The sequence below is a fragment of the Cryptomeria japonica genome, chromosome 5, assembly GCF_030272615.1.
Source record: "Cryptomeria japonica chromosome 5, Sugi_1.0, whole genome shotgun sequence".
In the NCBI taxonomy this organism is placed as follows: domain Eukaryota; kingdom Viridiplantae; phylum Streptophyta; class Pinopsida; order Cupressales; family Cupressaceae; genus Cryptomeria; species Cryptomeria japonica.
This window is the reverse complement of record NC_081409.1, coordinates 267,818,766-267,842,268: the sequence shown is the minus strand read 5'-3', so window position 1 is coordinate 267,842,268 and position 23,503 is coordinate 267,818,766. Positions and strand designations below refer to the sequence as shown.

General features: G+C 39.5%; 1 protein-coding gene across 2 annotated transcripts in view; it reads right to left on the bottom strand.

Annotated features, from left to right (window-relative positions):
- LOC131035217 (switch 2) overlaps positions 1-18,447 on the bottom strand; it is a 127,183-nt gene extending 108,736 nt beyond the window's left edge. The window contains exons 1-2 of one of the 2 annotated variants that reach the window (XM_057966874.2): positions 17,845-18,447; positions 17,360-17,466 (exon numbers count right to left, since the gene is read on the bottom strand). In XM_057966874.2, coding sequence (XP_057822857.2) covers positions 17,360-17,466; positions 17,845-18,393 — 656 coding nt within the window. In that variant the 5' untranslated portion in view covers positions 18,394-18,447. The remainder of the gene's footprint in view (positions 1-17,359; positions 17,467-17,844) is intronic. The other variant, XM_057966875.2, reaches the window with a different exon arrangement.
- Positions 18,448-23,503: the final 5,056 nt, after the last annotated feature.

Below are 23,503 nucleotides of genomic sequence, written 5' to 3'. Positions count from 1 at the left end.
CGAACAATCATATATGCCATACATGGTTGGTAGTGGTAGTAGTGATATTGCCACAAGAGGAAAGAGGAAGATCAGTTGTAGTGAGAGACCAAAGACAATTCCAAGTATGATCAATGTGCAAGCACGGGATGCGACAAAGTCTTCCATTGCCAAATAATTTTATGTTCATGCCATCCCATTTCATGTGGCGCATTCCTCTTACTTCAAACAAATGATCAAAGATGTAGCCTCTATTGGTCCCTCAGTAGTCCCTGTTGTGAGGTATTCACACATCGCCCCATTGCAAATGGGAACCCCACTTTTTTCCTCCTCAGTTGGTAGTGTCGAGTCTTTTGCTATTAGACTTTGCATTCGAAGAGTGTAAGTCGTCAAGAATGGCTAAGGAGTCAGGTAAATAGTCTTAAATAAGTGTGAAGTAAGTTTGTAAGGTCTAGATGTCAAAAATACAATCATAAGTAAGGAAGAATTGTCAATTTGTAGGTCACTTCAAGTGCTACTCTTGATGAGCGAACTTCACTTCATGAACACTCCTTGTGTAGTGAATTACATTTCTCCCACGGAGTGAAGACTCACTCTAAGATCTCATGTTGAGCAAGTTTCAGGGTATTGAAGTTGAGAGCGCAAGCAAGAGTTTGGTCTTGGTTTGAAATCCACTTCATGAACTTAACCTCAGAAGCGAACTTCATCTTCAAAGACTCGGGAGTGAATTTTACCTTCAAAACTTCATGAACTCAGAGTTTGGAGCGAACTTCATGCTTGAGAGGATTGGAGTGAATTTTACATAAAACGAACTTCGTGACTTGCTGACTTGAAGCGAACTTCATGCTTGGGAGATTTGGAGAGAGCTTCTTCATGTTGGAAGTGGAAGAATGAGGGAGATTTGAAAACAAGTACTTCATGTTCAAACAACCAAGGGCAAACTTCACAAGTTGGGAGTTCAAAGTGAATTGCATGAATGAGCACACATGAATGAATTTCAACTTCAGAAGTTCATACTTTGGAGCGAACTTCATGAGTTGGGGCACTGGACCGAATTTCACTTTCAAGATTTCATAGGCAAGATTAGCTATAAAGGAATGAAGTGAAGGAGTTGAGAGCACTAACTTCATGAGTTCACCTTCTGGAGCAAATTTCTAACTTCATGAGTTAGAGTTTTGGAGCGAACTTCATGACTTTGTAGTTTGGGGCAAATTTTTGACTTCATGAGTTGGTGATCTCAAGCGAACTTCATGACTTGAGCAAGAGGAGCGAAATTTCTTACTTCATGAATTGCCTTCTTGGAGCGAACTTCATGACTTCACTTCTTGGAGCGAATTTCATCAATGAACATGCACAAGTAATCTTACATGAGCGAAGATGAATGAGAAATGAAGGATGGTCGCCTTGATTAGATACAATGCCAAGCAAGCTTCATGACTTCATGTTTTGGAGCGAACTTCATGATTCCACCTCCTAGAGCGAACTTCATGACTTTGCTTAGTGGAGCGAAATCCTTAATACATGAGTTGAAGTATTGGAGCGAAATTTATACTTCATGAGTTTAGCGAGTGGAGCGAAAAAAAAACATACTTCATGAATTGAACAACCAAAGCGAATTTCCTACTTCATGACTTCATCCCTAGGAGCGAACTTCATGTTGGAGTGTTTTGGAGCGAACTTCATGATCTTATAAGTTGGAGCGATTTGCATCTTCAAGCCTTCACAAGTGAAGTTGGGTATTGTTGGTGTCTGTTTTATCATCTACCAAACATTAGGATAGGATACCCGAAGGCATTCCATCCTCTCCTGAAAAATCACTACTGATTCCAAGGTCTATATGTGCAAACAAGCGACTTTAGTGGAATAGCTTCTTGGATAGTGTATGCTGAAATTTCAAGGGGGACTTACGTTGACAAGTATCTTGAACTTGGATTTAGCAATTTTAGGCTCTTCTTCTTTTTTGGGGATTTTCTGGGATTTAGACTTTCAAAAGAAAGGGAAAAAGAGATAGGGTTTGAGAAGGCTAATCTAAACCTACGAACTCTGGAGACGGTATCAACTGGGTGCTCTCGAGAAACCAAACCTTGCTTTGCCACACTAGGGACAACTACACAAGGCTGGTGCAATCTTCAATGGGTTGTGCTTATGATCGAGATGTTGGGATGCACAGGGGATGGGCTCAAACTAACTTTGCACGGTGGAATGGAAATCATCCATTTACCAAAAGTATGAGCGGAGATACACCATCAATTGATACTTATCAAATCCTTCATTCAAATTAACAACAATGAAAGCAAATCTAGATTAATTCTAACTAAGTGTTGAGGCAATTGAAACCATGCAAATCATTCAAATAATAGAGATTACAAAGCACTGCACATGCAATATATTATCTGGAAATGACCTTAAGCAACAATACATCAAAAACCTCACACTCTCCAAATGAGAGGAGGCAACCTTATATAGTTTCTCAAAATGAATGAATGGCTGAGATCAAACAACGATCAAGAGCCAAGATTGAAAGTCTTCAAACCTTATTAGGGTTTCCCGAAATATCATTAGTTCAAACAAATGAAAGAGTGACACATGGCGCAGCTGCTAATTTCACTGGGGTGAGTGGCCACTTTCTTCTTTCAGAGATTCAACGTATTTGGACACAATGAGCTTGACCTCCTCCATGGTGACACTTGACAAGCCGCCAATTTGGAAGTCGACGAGGTCCACATCATCGATACATGTGGCAAGGATGCCTTCCCACTCAACTGCTTGGGTGAGGAAGGCATCATCGATGGAGAGGAAGTTTGCAATCTTTGAAAGATCGCCTTCGTCAATCAATCCTAGAAGAAGCTTGCCTAAATCCTGGCTCTTAGGTTCTTTGCTTGTAAATGCTTCTCCCTTAGGCTTTCCTTCTTCCAGATCTCTGACGCCACACGGAATACCTTGCCCAGGATCTCTCTAACACTTGCCTCTGTCTCAAAGCACTTGGTCTAGGATTTCTTCAGAACCTCAATCCGAGTGACCAGAGTATAGTACCATGTGCCGAAGTCCTACCGGTCTCCTATCTGTATGATGCCCACATCCACTAAGCTCCTCTTCGACATGCCTCGGATAACCTTCAGATGAGGGAGTATTTCATTCTGAATTTCATCCACCTCTTCCCAATTGGAGGCTAGATCCTAGATACGATCAATCAACAAAGAAGTTGCCTCGTGTGCCAATACTAAGTTTTCTACCAAATGTGTCAGCATGCACCAAAGCGTCTGAAATCCATTCCTTTTCTTGACTGTACGAGCCCTTCATATCATCATAGTCCTTCATTGATCCCTACTGAAGAGGCTGTGGCAGAGTAGCCGAGACTTCATGGTTGAGAGGGCTGGTAAGATGGAGAACATACTTCTTCCACTGTTGGTTCTCTTCTTCAACTTTCTTCCTCTTTTCCTTTTCATGAGCCAGCCTCATCTTTAGAATGTTGCAGGAGTCATCAAAATATTGGATCTCTTGGTCCTGGGTAGGCTTACCCATCTCTATGGTGGTAACCTTGTAATCATCTACAATGACATTGTCCCTAGTCTTCCCTTCTTTGGGCACCGCTATCTGGACTATCCTGAATCCGGCACTGTCTCTCTGAATCAGGGAAAACTTCCTGGCGGGTTTGGGTGGTTTAGCTATAGCGGGTTCATTCACCTTCTCCAGGAATGTTGCAGTGACCTCCTCGGTTGAGTGGGCCTCCTTGGGAACCTTGGCCTTTATCCTTGCTCTCAGCCAATCCGGAATGGTTGATTGTTCTACAGTGTTCCGATTAAACTCATCATCTGCCTCTCCTAGGTTCGCTGGTATGCCATCCAAGAAGATTGTAGATGCTTCAATTTGCTCCCTGTCTGGACTTCGGAAGACCTTTTCCACTACTTCCTCAACTGGCTGGGAAAGCACTCTTACTTCATCATCAATCACACAGATGTTCATCTCTTGCTCCCCAGTTGCACTCTGATCAGGCGCAATGGAAGCAGCACTTAGGATGGAGTGACTTTCGCTGGATTCTCTTCTCTCACTTACAGCCCTTTTCCCTGTGACCTTTGTGGAGCTTCCACCAAACTCCTTCCTCTTTTGAGATCCAACACTTTCTGGATTTTGAGCATCACCGACGGAGGTACAAGGATTGACAGACAGAGTATCATCTACTCCCATTAATTCATAAGTCAAGGTCACACCTTTGGCCTTCAATTGTTTTGTCTTTTCAGACGCCCACCACCTTGAATACTCAACCACCGACCTCATGAGGTCCGCTAGATCTGATTTCTCTCCCTCTGTCCAATCTATTAGGACTAGGGGGTCATCCTTCATCTTCTCAAAGCCCGGCTGCTGAAGTTCTAGGCTTTCTTCTACTTGATCGGCAACTCTGAATACTTCTGTCACTCTCACCATACCCAACGGGATTCTTGACCAGAATCTCTTCCTGATCTCGAAGCTATCAGTTGCATTAGCCCAGTAGTCTTCTAGATCCAGTCTGTGCTCAAACGTTGTTCCTTCGATCTTCTTTATCCTATGGAATGGATCGATATCTTTTCTTGCCTTGTATTGATAGAAGGGATACCAGGCCAGCTCCTTCTCAGCGGTGGCTGCAGCCTGTGATAATGGACATGTTTCCAGCCCATTACCAATTGTAAGTGAGGACGTCCCTGCCTTCTTCTGCTTATCCCTTTGAATCACTATATACTCCAATTGTCTCACAACCTCGAGCAACACCACTCGGTTGGTAGGGTAAGCTGGAAGCTTGTATGGAGGCCCGGAGAATCCCTGAATTCGGAGGTAAGTGAAATTTGGATATTGGATGTACCAACACCCGAACCGACCGATGAAGTCCATAGACTCTTGAGAGAGCCTCTGGTGCAGGCCACCTTGAAGTGTCCGAGTAATGTGCATCGGGAAGGTATCAGTCACCCTTTTGAAATGGAACTTCTCCTCCATGTGGAGCTGGGGATAGCATTCATATACTGGAAATTGGTTCTCCTTGTTCCCAACTTCTCCTCTACAAGTGAGACCTTTGTACCTGTAGGTCCTGGCCAAAGAATAAAACAAGTAAGAACTCATGAAGAAAGTCCTATTCCTCTCCAGGTTCCTTAGCTGGTTGTCTAGGTTGTCGCTGATCATCCGGGCCCAGTCAATCATTTTTACTCCATTGATTATTTCATTAATGAAATAATACATCCAGGGTTCGAATGGAGCTCCCTAAGGATTTCCTATTATTCTATTGAGCAGGACAATCATGTCCCCAATGTCCTCCTTGAAGTATGCTCGCACTAGGCTCTTTCTCTGGAGTTTGGAGGCGCCCTTCCTCGGCTTGTCTAGCCAGGAATGGTTAACTATGGCATCATATTCCTCTAGGTGGTCGTGGTACAGACTATCAGCTTCGTCCTTTGTCATATATACTGCATTGTGGTACTCGGGGATCCTGAAGGCCTCTCTGATGGCCTCATCGCTAACGTTTGCCAACACTCTTCCATCAAGTGCAACAATGTCCTTATTGATGGGGTTGTAGTGTTTGGCACATTCGACTACTAGTTCGTTGCACTGCATGGTAGGGAGGAAGCCAACAACATGCACGATACCACTCTTCATCATCTTTCACGCAATGGTGGTAGGCACAAGGTTGTCCAGACCAAACATTCACTTCTTAAATTCCCTCAGGTTGATGTGTCTGAGGTTGGTGTCGCTGATGTTCTTCCACTTTGAAGTCATTCTCGACTCTGGAGGAGCATCTTTGTCTACCTGGAATTTCATAATGTCTAGGGCCTGCAGGCAAACAATGGAAATTTTAAAGTTCGAAAATGATTTGCAAAGTTTTGAAAATAATGGGGCTACGAAATGGCTAAGTGTTGGAAAATTTTCCATTTTTTTATTCTCATACTTAGCCATAAAAATCGAATTTTCACCTTAAAACCCTCAGTCTTAAGGCTGGTTGTGTTTACCACCAAGTGTCAAAACTTTCAAAAAATTTCATACTTAGCCAAAAAAATGATTTTCTTCCTCCAAAATTTTCGAAAAATCATTTATTAAATTCTGGAAAATATTCAGAAAATTCACAATTTTAATTTCACCTCTGACTTGGATAGAAGTAAGGCTAGAATTTTCTCCAAAATGTTCAGAAAAGTTTGGATGATTCTTCCTCATACTGGTTGCCTTTCTCCAAAAATCTGTAAAACTTTTGCCCCAAAAATATTATCCAACTTCCAACAATATCTAGAATTTTCTCCAGATGATCTTCAAACTGACATACTTTACTAAGCTCTCCTTAGTAACTTTGAACTTCTTGGTGTAATAATGAAGTTGATAATGAAGTATTTGTAGACAAGGTTAAATCTTCAAGTAAAACCCCTAAAATCATCCAACTCATACTTCTAATTTTAAAAAAAACTTTCCATTTTGATTTAAGTTTGAAGATATTCATCAATTCTCCAATATTCCCTTTCAAAAAAAAACTTTCCATTTTGGATTTATTTTGAGGATTTTTAGATATTTTCTTCATTTTGGATTTAATTTTGAAATCCCAGTGGATTTTGTGACATCACTAGCATCCTGACTTTCCAAGGTATGGCGGACTTTGGAGACCTCTCCTCATGGCTCTCTTCAACGCAAAATTTTGGCTAAGGCATGGCGGACTTTAGCCTTTGCTCCTTCATGGCCTCATAACCTTTGGCGGACTTTGGTGTGTTGGTCTTCATGGCCTCCCAAGCTTGGCGGACTTTGGTGGTGTCTCTTCATGGCTTAGGCATATGGCGGACTTTAGACTTGGCTCCTACATGGTGAAATTTTGGCTAAGGCATGGGGCGGACTTTGAAGGTCTCTCCTCATAGCTCTCTTTACCCTTGGCGGACTTTGAACTTGGTACCTCCTACCTTGCTCTCTTACTTTGGCGGACTTGGGAGAGGGTTCCTACATGACCTCCATCTTGGGCGGACTTTGGTGGCAGCTCCCACCTTGGGCGGACTTTGGAGGTGTCCCCAACTTGGGCGGACTTCTATCACTCCTCCTCCTTATCCTCCCAACCTTGGCGGACTTTGGAGGGCTTTCTACCTTGGGCGGACTTTGGAGACACTTCCTAGAGCGAACTTTAGGCAAGGCTCCCACCTTGGGCGGACTTTGATGGCTTCTCCAACTTATGGCGGACTTCAAACACCTCCCCTCATGGCCTAGGCGGACTTTGAAGGTTGCTCCCAACACTTAAGACCTTGGGCGGACTTCAAGAACCTCTCCTAAGGGCTCTCTAACCCTTGGCGGACTTTAGACTTGGCTTCTCCATCACTTGGCATGCTTGGGCGGACTTTAGAGTGTTGGTCTTCATGGCCTCCCAACCTTGGCGGACTTTGGAGAGTGCTCCCACATGGCCTCCCAACCTTGGGCGGACTTTGGAGAGTGCTCCCGCATAGCTCTCTTACCTTGGGCGGACTTTGGTGGTGCCTCCTACATGACCTCCAATGCATACATGGCAGACTTTAATGGTTGCTCCATGCAAGGCGGTCTTCAACACATCCCCTCATGGGCGAACTTTAGAGTGTTGGCCATCATGGCCTCTTCAACACATGGCAGACTTCTGGATAGCCTCATTTGTACCTGCAAAAACCCTTCGTTAGCCAGACTTAGAAGATTTTTAGAAAAATTTCAAAATTTCACAGCTTAATCAAATTTAACTGGATTAACTTGAAATTTGAAATCCATGCTTAGGGGGATCGTCTGAAGCAACAAAAAGCCTAAAATCTAAGGATTTAGCGTTTTTAGGTCAAAACTTGGAATTTTCGAGTTTCGGTCGAAGTTGGTCAGTGGTGCAAGTGTAAACCCTAGGTTTGCATCCCGAAAAGGCAAAAAGCCTAAAATCTAGGGATTTAGCTTTTTTAGGTCAAAACCTGGAATTTTCAAGTTCCGGTCGAAGCTGGTCAGTGGTGAAAGTGTAAACCCCTAGGTCTGCATCCTGAAAAAGCAAAAAGCCTAGAATCTACAGATTTAGCTTCTTTAGGTCAAAACTTGGAATTTTCGAATGCTGGTCAGTGGTGCAAGTGTAAACCCTAGATTTGCATCCCGAAAAAGCAAAAAGCAGACATCCCTAAAAATAGGGAAAACTTTCTAAAAATAGCCATACCGGGGATTGGGCTAAAAACGCCAAAAACAAAACTTCCTAAAAAATAGGAAAAAGCAAAAAAGCAAACTTAAGTTGTCCAAATTCGTCCAAATCAATTGCGATCTTCGTCCTTTGGCCTCCCTAAGCATTCTAGTGGTGTTCACATTTCAGACTCACATCACTTGCAAAAACTAACTTTCAATTGTCAGGGCCTGAAATGCTCTGAACTGGACAAGGCTTGGTGAAACGGCAACAAAAGGTCACGAGACACTAACAAAACCCTAGAAAGCAGGAAAAAAATCAGAGGGTCCCCATTTGCAATGGGGCAATGTGTGAAAAAGGTCACAACAGGTATAAATAAATGAAGCGAATTAGAGAACATGAACTTCATGGATTGCAAGTTACAAGCGAACTTGAGGTTCAAGAGATTAGGAGCAAAGTTCACAACTTCATGACTTTGCCTTTAGGAGAGAAGTTCATGTTTGAGTGATTAGGAGCGAACTTCATGTTTTGAGGAAATGGAGCGAATTTCACACAAGCAAACTTCATACAAATGAACTTCGTGAGTTAGAAATCATGAGTGAATTTCATAAGTTGGAGAGGGAGAACAAACTTGGTGAGCAAGATGAGAGAAACAAACTTCATGTGCACCCCCCCTTTTTGAGCGGATTTTTGCAACTTCATGAGTTGCCATTTTGGAGCGATTTTATAACTTCATGAGTTCAAGGTTTGGAGCGAACTTTCTACAAGGGTAAACTTCATGATTTAGAAGATTAGAGCGAATTTCATGAATAAGTAAGGTGATTGAAACAAGTTACAAGTGTACACCATCTAGAGTAATCTTCATCTTCAAGCCTATACAAGCAAATCTCAACTTCATGAACTTCACAAGTTCAACATGCAAGAGTAAACTTCATGATTTGACCTACATGAGCAAACTTCACAATTTGAAAGGTCTGAGCGAAGTTCAAGAAAATGAAGAAGATTAAGGCGAGGGAAACTTAATGAACATCAAGGATTGAATATACTTCAAGAACTCCTTTCCACAAGCAAAAACAAAAAAAAAACTTCAAGTGTTGCTTCATGATGGCAAATCCTTTTTATATGCTTTAATTAAATCTATATGTCAAGTGTGTTTGATACTTGCTTGTTTGTTTTGTAGGAGATGAAGAAAGAAATAAGGAGATCACACAAGAAACGTTCAACGACATGAAGAGTCACAAGAGGAGTTTGGAGTTTCGAAGGAGAAAGACAATGGTGACATCAGAAGTACATCAATACCTCAAAACTAAGGTCTACACCTTGCACATCTATCAAGCCTTCAAAGTGCAAGTTGAGGTGGAATCCTAGTCATCGTCCCAGACACTACCTCCACCAATCAAAGAAACTCCACATCAGCTCGTCTGATTCAATGAACCTGACTCACCAATGATGGCACAAACTCCGAGGCACCTACCCCTGATATCTATTGGTCCACACTTTCTGAATGCAATTTTCTCATTGGCTAAGGACAATTTGTTGTAACAAACCCTAATTAGGGTTTTTCTTGTAAAATCCTGGCCATTAATGGAGATTCAATCCTGGCCATTCATTGTAAATGAGCTCTCTATAAAAGCTCAGACTCTTCATTTGTAAAGGTTAATAGTTGGAGAATAGCTAATAGTGAGTAGAATATAATAATAGAAGAATAGCAATTAGAATAGCAATTAGAGTAGAATAGGAGAGGGAAGAATTGTTGGTATGACTTGTAAATGAGATACTCTTTTCATTGAAGTTATGGTGAAATTTGTTATTACAACAAGCCTCATGCTTCTACTTTTCAATTTATTTTCATGTTGATTAGATTGAATGGAAGAAGTTGTTGAATGTATTTATGTGGAATCCGTTTAGTCCATGCCACTAGCCTCTTACTGATTGTAAGTGTGCCTTGTGTGGTCAACTAGAATGATATGAGCTTAACTTCGAATCATCCTACACTCATTGCTTATGCATTAACTTGAATGGTGATCAATGTTTGATGGTATTGATTCGAACATCCTTGAAACGTCCTTAGAAGATTGCACTGAGCTTGTGTCAAATTGTTCAGGTTAATAGTGAGACCTCGCTCGATAGGATTCCATATAGACATTCATCCATGTTCTTACATTCTAGGCTTTAGAATAGACTCTCTTAACCCTTCACCTTTTGCCACTTTTTTAAAAATCAAGCTAGTTTAGGACAAAGAGCATCACCATATAGCAACATTAGATGATCGAGTTCCAACAAATCAAGCATTCAGGCATTCGAATGAAAGTCCCCTTGTGATTCCAACATAATCACATCAAACCAATGAGCTTATCCACACGTAGTGACCCTACATTCATGAACCTTGGAGTCTTCTCTAGTGATCCTTAAGCTAATCTTCAGCATTTGAGAGATTTTGTTCAAGAGAGGATAAGATACTCTTGGGTATTTTATTTTGTGTTCGCATGTGCATAAAAAACACATCAATAGTCCCCCCTCAAGATCATAAATTATGCACTACCCTCCTAGACAGAGAATATTCTAAGGTTAGTTTGCTAATGGAGGATATAAAGAAAACTTGGATCAAGATGGGTTGTTCTATTGTGGTGGACGGGTGGATCAATATTAGATGTCAGTCATTCATCTATATCATAGTCACATGCATAGTTGGCTCTTATTTACTTAGAGTCATTCATTGTACAGGGAAACGTAAGAATGCAAACTTCCAATTTATCATTTTGAAAGAGGCCATAGAGGAGGTTGGAGCCTCAAATGTTGTACAAGTGGTCGATAATTCAGCACGTGTGCAAATTGGCCGGTATGATGGTGGAGAATGCTTACAAGCACATATTTTGGAACAATGCATTGAAAGATGTAGGCAAAATAGATTGGGTGAAGCAAGTGGTGGCAAAAGCTAAACATATTCAAATGTTCATGCATTGAAAGACATAGGGAAAATAGATTAGGTGAAGCAAGCGGTGGCAAAAGCTAAAGACATTCAAATGTTCATTTGCAACCACCACAACTCACTTGCTCTCTTCAAGACTTTTTCAAAAAAGAAATTCCTCAAACCTATGGAGACAAGATATGTCAATTACTTCATTTTGTTAGAGAGGATGCTTGAGGTGCATGAGCCTCTAAAATTGATGATAGTGAATTTAGAGTGGAGTAGATGGCCTAATCCAAACTCTACTGAAAAAAACCATCAAACAAAGGATCCTTGATGACAAGTGGTGATCCACTATGAGGTTAGACAGTGCTGATTTTATTGATTAAAACTGTTGGATTTATTAAATATTAAATAGTTAATTTTATTATTGAAACTTTTATTTTAATATTCTAACTTTACTAATCATGTTCCAACTTTTAAAGTTTCTCACTTGTCAATTAATTTTTTTGAAATTTTTGTTTGTATTTTGCAAATGTGTTTGCTCTTTCATTTTACCTGTTGTAGATGTCATTAGATATGCTGATAGGACATCTTGGAGAGAGATATGAAACATTTGACAACATGCTTGGAAAGATAAAGCAAACAATGTTGACTAAGGATCCTAGTTTGGGATTATATGAGCAACATATTAAGCCCATTCTGATGCGAAGGTGGAGCACCATGAACACCCCACTTCATACGGCAACCTTTTCGCTAAATCCCAAATGGTATGCACCAAAGGCTAGAAGGCTACCCCCTTGTGATGACGAATAGGTGAAAGTAAGAATAAGGAAAGCCTTTTGAAAGATGAATTCAAGTGAGGAATCTACAATACTTCAATCACGATGGATTGCCTTCACAAGTCTTCATGATCCAACAACCTATAAACCAGAGATGAAGATATAGAGCTAAATTAGCTCAAACTGACCCTATTGGATGGTGGGCATGGCACAAAAAGGATACAATAGAGTTGAGGATGCTTGCCATTTGCCTCCTATCACAAGTTGTCAATTCCTCTGTTGTAGGGTGGAATTGGTCCACATACAGATTTATCTAATCCCTCAAGAGGAATAGGCTTACCTCTAGACAAGCAGATTAGCTAGTGGTCATACATAGTACTAACCTGCTTTAAGATTGTCAAACTCTAGAGTATCTCCAACTTTACAATGGAGCAATCTCAAAGACGCTGCCCAAGTTTATGAGGCACAAAAGGGATTGGTTGGGATTCCATTAGACGAGGCAAACCCTTACATTGACAATGACTTTGAGTAGGACTCCAATTTTGATGCAGTGTTGGTAGATACAGCTTAGGGACAGCAATATACTTTCCTTTTTTGTTTTGTATTTTCACCTTATAGTTGAAAGTGAAACTTGCAGCCTTTGGGTATTTTTCGGTAACTTGTATACTATTTTTTAATATCACAAGCATATTGACAATGAATTATGAAAGCAATTAAGTTTTGACATTTGCTGATTTGTTTGACTCTCATGTGAACTCTCAATTCAACACAAATGTTGTGTAATAAGGATCTATAATGTATATAATGAATGCTTTATCAATGTCATCATATGGATATTTGATATTTCCCTATATATTTTAAATTTTCCCTATTTTTAATATAGTTATCCCCTTTGTCATCCCCTATTATCCCCCAAAATGGCTCAAAAAAAAGCCATGCCTAAAGCTTGTCCCCTATCATCCTTGTCTTGAAAACTTGGGATAATATAGCTTTTAATAGATTTTTAACTTCTCTTCAAACACTGCATGTGCATAAAATTGTTATTCAAAATTCAACAATGTCCTTATATGTTTATGGGATCCACCAATTACAACATTGTTATTTTGAAAACTTTCTTGCTATTCCATAGTGATAAAGATAACTGTCCAAATTGTCGATTCTAGTCTCCACTCCCAAACCCCCTCATTGTAGTCAAATTTCTTATATGACAAGATACCCATAACTAGTGGGGGTCTAGGAGTGGAGATCCCCATAAGGTTGAGGGGCAACACCCCTAATGGGAGTTCGAGGGGAAGCACCCCTTGTGGGTGGGGGTAGCATCCCTTGTGGGGGTTTGGGGTCAGTGCCCCTCATAAGGGTCTAAAGGCAACACAAATTAGGCCTTTGAAACCACACAAAACTTCATGTCACACCATTTTCATAATTTTATCACTTAAGGGAGAAATTTGGTATTTTGAGTTTATAAAAGTGTTTTTTAAAATATGATTTTTTTTTTGTTTTGGTAAGGACTCGCCAAGTTAATGGCACAAACTCACCAATTTTTTTGAAAAAACTCACCAAAAATTCAGCGAGTACTTGCCAAAAACTCATCATAAAAACTCGTTTTTTGGCAAGTTACTCACTAGACAAAAAATGTGGCGAGTACTTGTCGAGTCTACTAACTATGTGCTATTCTATACAAATTTGAATCTAAAATGATAGAACTCTTTCAAATTGTCAAACAAATGCTTAGCCTTCTATCATGACTGTCAACTACTTCAAAAATTGGCAAAAAATCATGAAAAACACATTAATTACGCAATAATTGAAATATAGATATGAATATTATTCTATACAAATTTGAATCTAAAATGATAGAACTCTTTCAAATTGTCAAACAAATGCTTAGCCTTCTATCATGACTGTCAACTACTTCAAAAATTGGCAAAAAATCATGAAAAACACGTTAATTACGCAATAATTGAAATATAGATATGAATATTAGAAATTTTGGATTAAATGAGTATTTTATGAAAAGTGAAACTTTCCTTTTAATTCAATTACCCATTAACTTTCAAAACCTGCAAAATAAATGATGATAAAGTCTATGTTAGGTTATTAGCGCAAGAAATACACTAAATCTGAACACATAATAAAAATCACAATAGATGTGAAAACAAACCAAAACAAAAAGTAGAATTGTAAGGTAATGGCCTGAAATTACTTTATAACCAAATAAGGAGGCAGTGGCACTTCAGGAGTTCAGCCTCACAAATGCTTACGCCAAATATGAATTCAAACAGATGATGATGTTCAAATAATAATCCAACCACTAATTATAGCTCAATGTAATGTCCCTTATTTAGCTACCTGGAAAGTGGGGACTATTATGTATGAACTATCAGTTTTCAAGAGATGTCTTCCCTTGGTGATGCTAATGTTGCCTTGCAAATGATATACAACCAATTCAAAGGAACAATATACGGATTGGATAGCAGATTGATATGGTATCTGATATGATCCTTAGAAATATGCAAAGTTATAATATTTCAGTCTGCAAAACTATATATACAGAGATATATGATCTTTCTGATATAGTGATATGGGTTATGCAATAAATCTCTGGTAAAGCTGATAATCTTTCCCTCCAGCTAGACTGATGTAGAGCAGATTTCTGTTTCAGATTTACTCTCAATAAGCATGCAGAAACTGTCACTTATGTCTTTGCTATATTTAATGTGTCGATATACTTATGCAACTATGAATACGATGATATCACCCATAGTAATAGGTTGTTGTTTCTGGTATCATGATGGTGCTGTCTTTGATATTGATAACATTCCTTATGTAATCGATTATGTGCCTTTGGCAATGGTTCCCAAAGAGCGATCCTAAAACTAGATTAAGAAGTCCAATTTCAACTCTCCTACTGAAATGGAAAGAGTTGCCTTCTTATACTTTGTGTTTGGACTTTGGAGTGATAAGACATGCCTCATGTCTCTTCGTGAATGCCTCCTTCATAACACTTACTGATCATTATTAATCTCTAAACTAATGATTGATGGTAATTGGGTTGTCATCGGGTCTCTCTGAGATTAGCCTCTAAATGGTGACTGCTGATCATTATTCATTTTGTAGAAGTGATCACTTGTACTTCTTAGTTGGTTTCACTACCAAACAACTTTGAAAGTGATTTCAACCTCCTAGTGACAAAATAGTCAAGGCACAAATAAATGTAGAAAAAGGTGCAAAGAGGCTCACAGATGATCTAGAAATCTTAAGGCCAAAACTGTTGAAGAATCACCCATAAGTGAAAAATATGAATAGTTCCAAACCATAGAACGGTTTGGCTTGATATAAACTATACAAAATTCGACAAGTTCCCCAAGTCACGATTGACTTGGTAAAAGATGGGACAAAAAATTGAACAAAGCAACCAAAGGAAAGTTGAATTGATTTCCATCTTGCCTCTTTTGATCTTCTTCATATAGAAGACAACTACATGGCTAAGAGCAGTGGTCAAGCATGTTGAAGTAGCAAGTAATCCACAACAAGGCAAGTTATTAGGGCATGGTAGAGGTGATAATAAAATCTACAATGCATTTTGAAGGTTCAAATTGAGAAGTTTGCTTGTAAAAAGTTGCAAGATGATAATGGAGATGAGGAGGCATAGCTTCACTCTATTGTTGTTTTACTGTTTACCACATTGAGTCTCGATAGAGAAAATTAATGTGTTAGTCTCTCTTTTCATGTTTGTTTTATTCACTCACGTGCATTCATTCCATGCAGTTACTTAACTAACCCAATCACTAGGAAAAGCATATGATTAATATGTTCAGTAAATTATAAGAATGGTACTTGTTCATACTAGCAGGTAAGAGTACGTTCCATTCATAAACAATATAAATAATCAGCAAAAAAAATTCTGGGCAGTTGTCTTGTTGGTTGAGAAAGATCCCATGTTCCTAGTAGTGCGGAAAGGATATGAAAGCTGGTATATTAGCATTATAGGCACATATGTGAGCATGCAAAAAATTGCATGATAAATATATGATGTATATGGAAACCATAAAGTTGTAGCAATCATCAATTAGCAGCCTTATGTATGCTGACTTAGATAAAATACAACATTGTATCAACACATAAGAAAAAATAATTATATGTTGATTAGTCATTCTTGGAATATCTATGTCAATTATGGACTAACAATGCATACTCCACCATAAGCCCTACATACATATGACATGCACAACTAAGAGCATAATATGACTCATTGTCCTTGTGTAATGGGTACAAGTTGACTCATTTCTTTGCCAAGTTTTAAAAGCACTTATCGAGTCCTATGATAGCTCACACATCACCATGTATCTTAATGTTCGCACATTTCACATTTAGCATTTTATATAATTTCACAAAAAAAATCTGTTTGATTCTATGCAACTCAGATGTTGTACTAACCAGTGATGTCACTATGAAGCACCCAGTTTTCCCGGAAGGTCCCCTGTCCCGATACCATTCTTGCTCAAGTTCACTTAAAGATGCACTTCCCACAGAATCAGACCCACTTAGCTTGATAACTAATGTGCAAACCTTCGGCAAGTGCATGCCCTAGTAACCATAGTCCATTCTTTATCAGTTGATAGAATTAATACTTCGGTATACACAAGATTCTTGATGCTTCTTGTATGGAAAAGTGTTTTAGTCTCTCTTCAATTCATATATTTGATTTCTTCTTCAGGAGTTCGCAGCATGTTCCTCTATTTACAAATTCTGCTTGTTTCTCCATTAAGTAGCACATGGCCTAGAGTCAAATCATGAAATGGAACTTATTCTCTTACAAATTCTTAAATAATAACCATATTTAGATAAACAAGAACCATAAATGGTAAGTTTGAACCAATGACGTCTAGACTCTATATGTGATAATTACAATTTCTCAAAACACTGCAGTCAAGCTTTCTGAGATTAATGGAGGATGATGAAGCCAATGGACAAACGATGAATGCAGATGATCTGATTCAGCGCTCAAAGATATATCTCTAGAATTATTGAGCTTCATGGAAAAAAATTAAAGATGGAAACTCAAGTGAAAAAGAAGCAACACTTACATTCAACATGTTAAGCAGATAAAGTGTTCTCCCAAGAAAGCTTTACCAGAGCCTGGACTTGAAAAGCCATTATCTACCATTCCATTCAATAGAAAATTCAAAATAACGAAGTTTGGAGTATGCTACTAAACGGGACATTATGAGAAGGAGAGGGTAGCTGTAGAAAACACAAACGCAGCAAGCGGATCATATGAAGGCCACTTCTCTTCAAAGCCATGGCTCTGGTATTAAAGCTGACTGAAATCATGTGCTTATCCTACCTATCATAGAAGATTTAGGTCAGAAATATGCATATGTGCCACTGGCTTTCAAGAAAAATGGCGATGGATATTGTTATTATATTTTTGTACTAGCGGGCAAGAAACAGGGAACAAATATATGTCTGAGATGACATAGCCAAGCAACCTGCCACTAAGACTAGATATTAATGCCAAAGTAAACAGGGATTTACTTCCAAGCCAGATGTTTTATTAAGGGGATCAAATATTTTATTAAGGGAATTAAAACTTACATATCATCTCCCAGGACACCTCCATGATTTTCTTTGTACAAATTGTAAAGGAACTTTACTCCCTCACGTTGATGTTCAAGAAGTCTGCAATTGATTGAAGCGGGAACCTGCAGAAACACATTCCATCAAGTAATTTAATTCAGCTCTGATTTATCAATCATTAACATTTTCAATAATATGCCTACACTGAATGTTATCTGTTCAGACATGTTTTTTACAATTACCCCATGCCTACCGAGTCATGGTGGTTATTCTAAAGACGCCATCATATAAGGCTTAGTCTGAAGTGAATTGAATATCATATTGAAAGTCAAACAACCTAGAAAAGATTTCTGAGAGAAAGCGGAGCATATATCTTGATTGGTTCACCCCACAATGCAGTGGTGCAACCTAGAATGTTACACTACCTCACAACAGCAGTGCAACCACAACGCTCAAAATAAACTAATTAAAATTGAAAAATTGAAGCTCAAAATTTAACTAACCTGCACAATTGGGCCATTTTCGGCCGTGTCATCCAGTATGAGGGGCTCAAACGGGCCTTCTGTATGGGGTTGAACGAAAACACCCGCTTCGCTGTCCCCAATTTCGCCCAAAACATCCTTCTCTTGCTCATTCTTTAACAAAATCAAACCCTTTTCCTTATCTTCTTCTTCTTCATCATTTGAACCCTCAGACCGCAAAGTGTCATCCGTTCCCGCAATAGAATAGTCAGTAGCCCCGCGTTTCGAACCCGCGACGTCGTGCGAATCGTTGGAAGGCGCAGACGGAGTTGTGGGAAGTTGTAGGTCGGAGGCGAGCTGTTCGAGTCCCGCAAGCTGCTGTTTTATTGATGTTTTGGGAGGCTTTCTTTGCTCGTCTGAAGGCAACGTCAATGTTGTTCTACAGTGTGAAGAGGATGACGATGATGTGCAGGACTTGAGGGAGTTTTTCAGATCTCTCAGAGACATCGCTGTGAAGAAAATAACTTCAGGATTTTTGTGGCTCTTCAAAGAGGTTTTGAAGTAGCTTGCATGGCACACACAAGTAGGCATTCAGCATAGGTAGGGGAAGATGCATTCTAATATTTAAATTTTGGTTTGAAGTTCTGACGTATCTACGGTTCTTTTCCATGATTTGGTAATTTTTTAGAATCGTTGAATTCAGTGAGTTAGTGGATTTTTTAAGTTATTGTCGATATGTGTGCAAGTGCCTTTTAATATATTTAATTCATTAAATTTCAATTTTATTAATGATTTGATATATCTGTTGGTGTAAATAATTATTCATCATGGATATTATTACACTTACTTAAGTTTACTTAGGATAATGCATTTCATAGTAGTTTGGATATAAGACACTTGGGTGTTTGTGTCACATTGGGATAGTGTGTGTAGGAGAAATTCCACCTTTTATGGTGTTGATCTTGTTATTACACTATCATATCCACTTATTGTGGAGTGATAATTCCACCTTCGGTGGGTGATCCACCTCATGTGGAATATTATATTATTTCTCCTACCTGCCCACACCTATTTCTTACCTACCCTTGTTTCTTATTGAGCCACATGTCATATTTGTGTGCTCATACATATCTCTAGCCTTGCCTATATAAGCAGGCTCATCTACATTGTATGTAACAACTATTGATCATTTTCTATTGATGAGAATACAGTTTATTCTTGTCCCATATTGTGTCTCTATTTTGTACATTTCATTGACCCCTTGATCTTGGCAAAATCCAACATGGTATCAGAACCATTGGGGCTTCATTGATTCGTCTTGAAGAGGCATTATTGCGACGTCAAGAGGCAGATCTGAGGAGCAGCATCTTTTGGAGGCGTCCTAGACCAGATCCGACCTCTCCATTGCGTCCAGAAGGTCATTTCCATGAATTTTGGTTATAAAGTTGGCCTATTTTGGTGAGAAAAAAAAATTTCCCCAATTTTGCTATATCGTACGGATTTTCGAAATTTATTATTATTTTTCGAAAGAAAAAAAAAATTCATTTTTATGAAAATTGTTTGAAAAAATCAAAAATCAAAAAAAATCAAAAAAATTTGAAAATCCGAAATCAAAAAAAAAGGAGAAAAAAAATCCAAAAAAAAAAAAAAATGTTTTTTTTGGGGGGTCCGCAGACCCCCCCGTGACCTGCAGGTCGCAGGTGTACCACTTTCTACAGACGTCGTACCTGTCAGCACCCTGCCGTCCTCGTCGTACCCTGCGCCAACGCCGCGTCCTTCCTGCAGAGCCCGCCGTTGGTACCTGCTGTCGGTTGTCATGCCGTGATCCTCCGCGTCGCGCCGAAGACCGCCGAAGTTGCAACCAGCAGCTCCTCCCACGAGCCTACCTTCGGCAGCGCCTCCTCTCCAGCGCCGAACTCCTCCGCTCATCGGCCAGCTCCCCCGCCACGCGGACACTGACCGGAGGACCGCACCCGCCACGTGGCAAGCGGCCACTGGCCCGCGGGTACACCCGTACGGAGACACGTCATCTGCCACGTCCACAGTACGGTTTGCCCAGTCATCTTTTCCGTACAGACACGCAGATATCCGTACGACCGCCACATCAGCTCATCCAATCAGCATGTCCGTACAGTACGGAATACACAGTCAGCTGCCACGTAATCTGTCCGTACAGTACGGACGCCCAGTCAGCAGGCGAAGTTTTTGCGACGGTCATACAGCCGTCAAATTTAATCCCGCGAATTGCTGATGTTAGCACCACATCAGCAGGGTTTGAAAATTTTTGGACCCCCTCTCATCTGCATTTTTGATTTTGCAGTTCACCTTCAAATGGCCATAACTTGCTCATTTTTACTCCTTTTTAGATGCAATTTTTTTTGAAATGGGCTAGAATTTCGTGCTCTCCGCAGTGGTTAAAGAATTTTTTGATTTTGATGCACAGATTTTTCAGAAAATGCAGTTTTTAGTGACTGTCCCTGAGTAATCCCAGTTTTTGCAACTTTAGAGGCTTTGTTTGGGGTCATACGACCTCCTTTTTAGGTGTTGTTTTTTTTTAAGTGCGTTATTTTTTGTCTACTTTTACATGATGCTATCATATTGATGTCATTGTAAGTAGAAATTGTACTTTCAGATCTTGGCCATTTTTGGCTCTCTTGGTACTTGTATATTTGTTTGAATCTCAGTTAGATTCATTGCACTCTTGATTGAAGTCTCTTGTATCTCATTTGGGAAGTTGTAAAATTTGCATCATAAGTCCACTTTGCCTTGTTTTGCAAGTGGCTCATTGTAATCGCACTAAGTATAAAGTGTCAAAATCATCACTTTTGGGGGGGTACTTTGATTGATTGAATTTGGGGGGTGTCTCTTGTGCTTTTGTGCTCTTGTGTTCCTTCCTTCTTTGCTACTATGGGTTCTTCTAAGTTTCCTCTCTGAACTCCACATAATTATGCTACTTGGAAAACTTATGCATGGAGTAAACTTATGGAAAAAGGACTCACTCATTACATTGATGGAACTATTGTTGCTCCAACTGATCCTAAGGCTAATCCAGTTGGTCACTTAGATTGGCTCACTAAAAATATCATGGCAATTGGTACCTTAAGAAAGTATGTATCAAAGGATCTCATTTTTCATATTGAGAAATGTACTCTAATCAAGGATGCTTGGCAAAAGTTTCAAGACTTGTATGGTCAAGTTGATGAGATTAGGGGATATCAAATTGATAGTGATCTCACCATGTTAGATCTCAAGAACTTTGATACTATACAAGATTATGTCACTAAGGCAAATGAGTTGAGGGCACAACTCAAAGATTGTGGCATTGATAAGAAGGATACTCAATTGATATTCAACTTGGTAGGGAAGCTTCCACAAGAATATGCAGCATTTGTTTCTAGTTTCCTAACTCATAGGATGACAATGGGTTCAAGCTACAAAATGCCTACATTTGATGCTTTCAATGAAATGTTGATGATGGAACAAACTAAGTTGATAAGCATGGGCATTCTTAAGGCTTCTTCTAAGTCTCAAACATTAGTGGCAAATCAAGGGAACAAAGGAAATCAAGGAAAGGACAACTCAAACAAGAAGAAATGGCCATCAAAGCCTAAGGAAAAAGCACCATCTTCTCCACAACAAGGAGATTCATCCTCTTCCAAGAGAGATAATTCACCAAAGAGAGAGAGACCTACTTGTGCTTATTGTAAAAAGATTGGTCATGAGGAGCATCGTTGCCATGCTAAGAAGATTGATGAGCTCACACATATCATCAAAAAGTATAACATTGATTTGCCTAAAGTCTACAAGAAGGATGATTCATCAACTTCCACTTCCTCACATTCATAAGGAAAAGGGCAAGCATTCATGGCTTCTACAAGTGGAAAGACTCACTCTTTTGGAACAAGAAAAGGAAAAGCTCTATGTGCTACTACCAGTCATGATTCAGAGAGATGGCTTCTAGATTCAAGGGCTTCTCATCATATGGCATCTTCACAATCTATGTTCTCTACATTTGAGCCTTGCACCATGCCTCAGATTTTGATGGGCAATCATACATACATGGATGTGATTAGGAAAGGATCTATTGACATTGGGGATAACTCCTTCAATGATGTGTTGTGTGTACCCCACTTGACAAACAATCTCCTTTCTATCTATCAAATCACACATGGCGCAACTAAGAGAGTTGTGGAGTTCACACCTGACTCAATTTTCATTAGAGACATGGAGACTAGAGCTATCATTGCGACTGGGGTGGTTGATCATGCATCTCAGTTATACTCCTTTTCAGATTTTGTTGATGATGATGATTTCACATTTGATGATTCTACACATGATGATCACACTTATTGTGATGGTTCAGATTTTGAGGAGAACTTTGGACACTTGAACATGGGGATTCTCACATGTAACCCAGTTCTTGAGTCTTGTATTTAATCTCCTCATATTGATATCACATCACCTATTGCACCTGATGATGCAGATAGTGCGACAGTTTTGCCTTCATGTGATTCAGTGCAGCAGGATATACATTGTCTTCCAGCTTCAGATTCATGGGATGATTACTTGACAGACATTCCAGGTTTGTTTATGGAATCCTACATTACAGATTTGGGAGACATCATTGATGACATTCATCTTCTCTTTGATGAAGATGATCCTTCTTCGATTGTTGCGAGGGCACACTCTGACCCTCTTGTTCATTCTCTACATGATCATTCTTTCAAGGTTGACATGATTGTGGATACTTATGTACAGCAGTTGGAGGAGGTCTCTTTATGCTTTGAGGAGACACATGAGTCTTTGGGACATGTTCTACATCCATCTCCACTAGATCTTGGAGTGCCTTTTTCAGCAGTGTGGCACAGTTTACCACCTTTGGAAGGGGTATCTTTCAGCATCGACATGGGGACACTTGAGTAGTTTTCAGAGATTCCTTTCATCATGAGTTTTCTTCATACATCTTCCCTTCATGATTGGGGAGACTTCATGGATACACCTTTGGTTTTGTTTCTTCCTAAGGGGAGGAATGTTGTTCGACGTTCGTGGAGCAGTTTCTTCATACATCGAACTTCTATCATTGGTGCAGATTCTTCATTGAGGGAGGATCACAGTTTGACTTCTCTTCTTCTCTCATATGGGGGGGGACTTTTTCCTCACATGGGGTTTTGTTCCTCACATTCTTCTATGAGAGTTCTCTTGTATAGCTTTCATCTCTCTTTTGGGGGAGGGTTTTTTCCCATTGGGTTTTTCTCTCTTTCCCCACTTTGTGAGAGATTTCATTGCATTGGTTTGCATGCATTTGCATTTGTTCATGGGTACCTAACATGGCCTCGTAGCCGGGACCCATCTTGCATTGCTTAGTTGCATTGTAGACTTAGTTGCATTGCTTAGTTGCACTTAAGGGGGGGTGTTGGTGTAAATAATTATTCATCATGGATATTATTACACTTACTTAAGTTTACTTAGGATAATGCATTTCATAGTAGTTTGGATATGAGACACTTGGGTGTTTGTGTCACATTGGGATAGTGTGTGTAGGAGAAATTCCACCTTTTATGGTGTTGATCTTGTTATTACACTATCATATCCACTTATTGTGGAGTGATAATTCCACCTTCGGTGGGTGATCCACCTCATGTGGAATATTATATTATTTATCCTACCTGCCCACACCTATTTCTTACCTACCCTTGTTTCT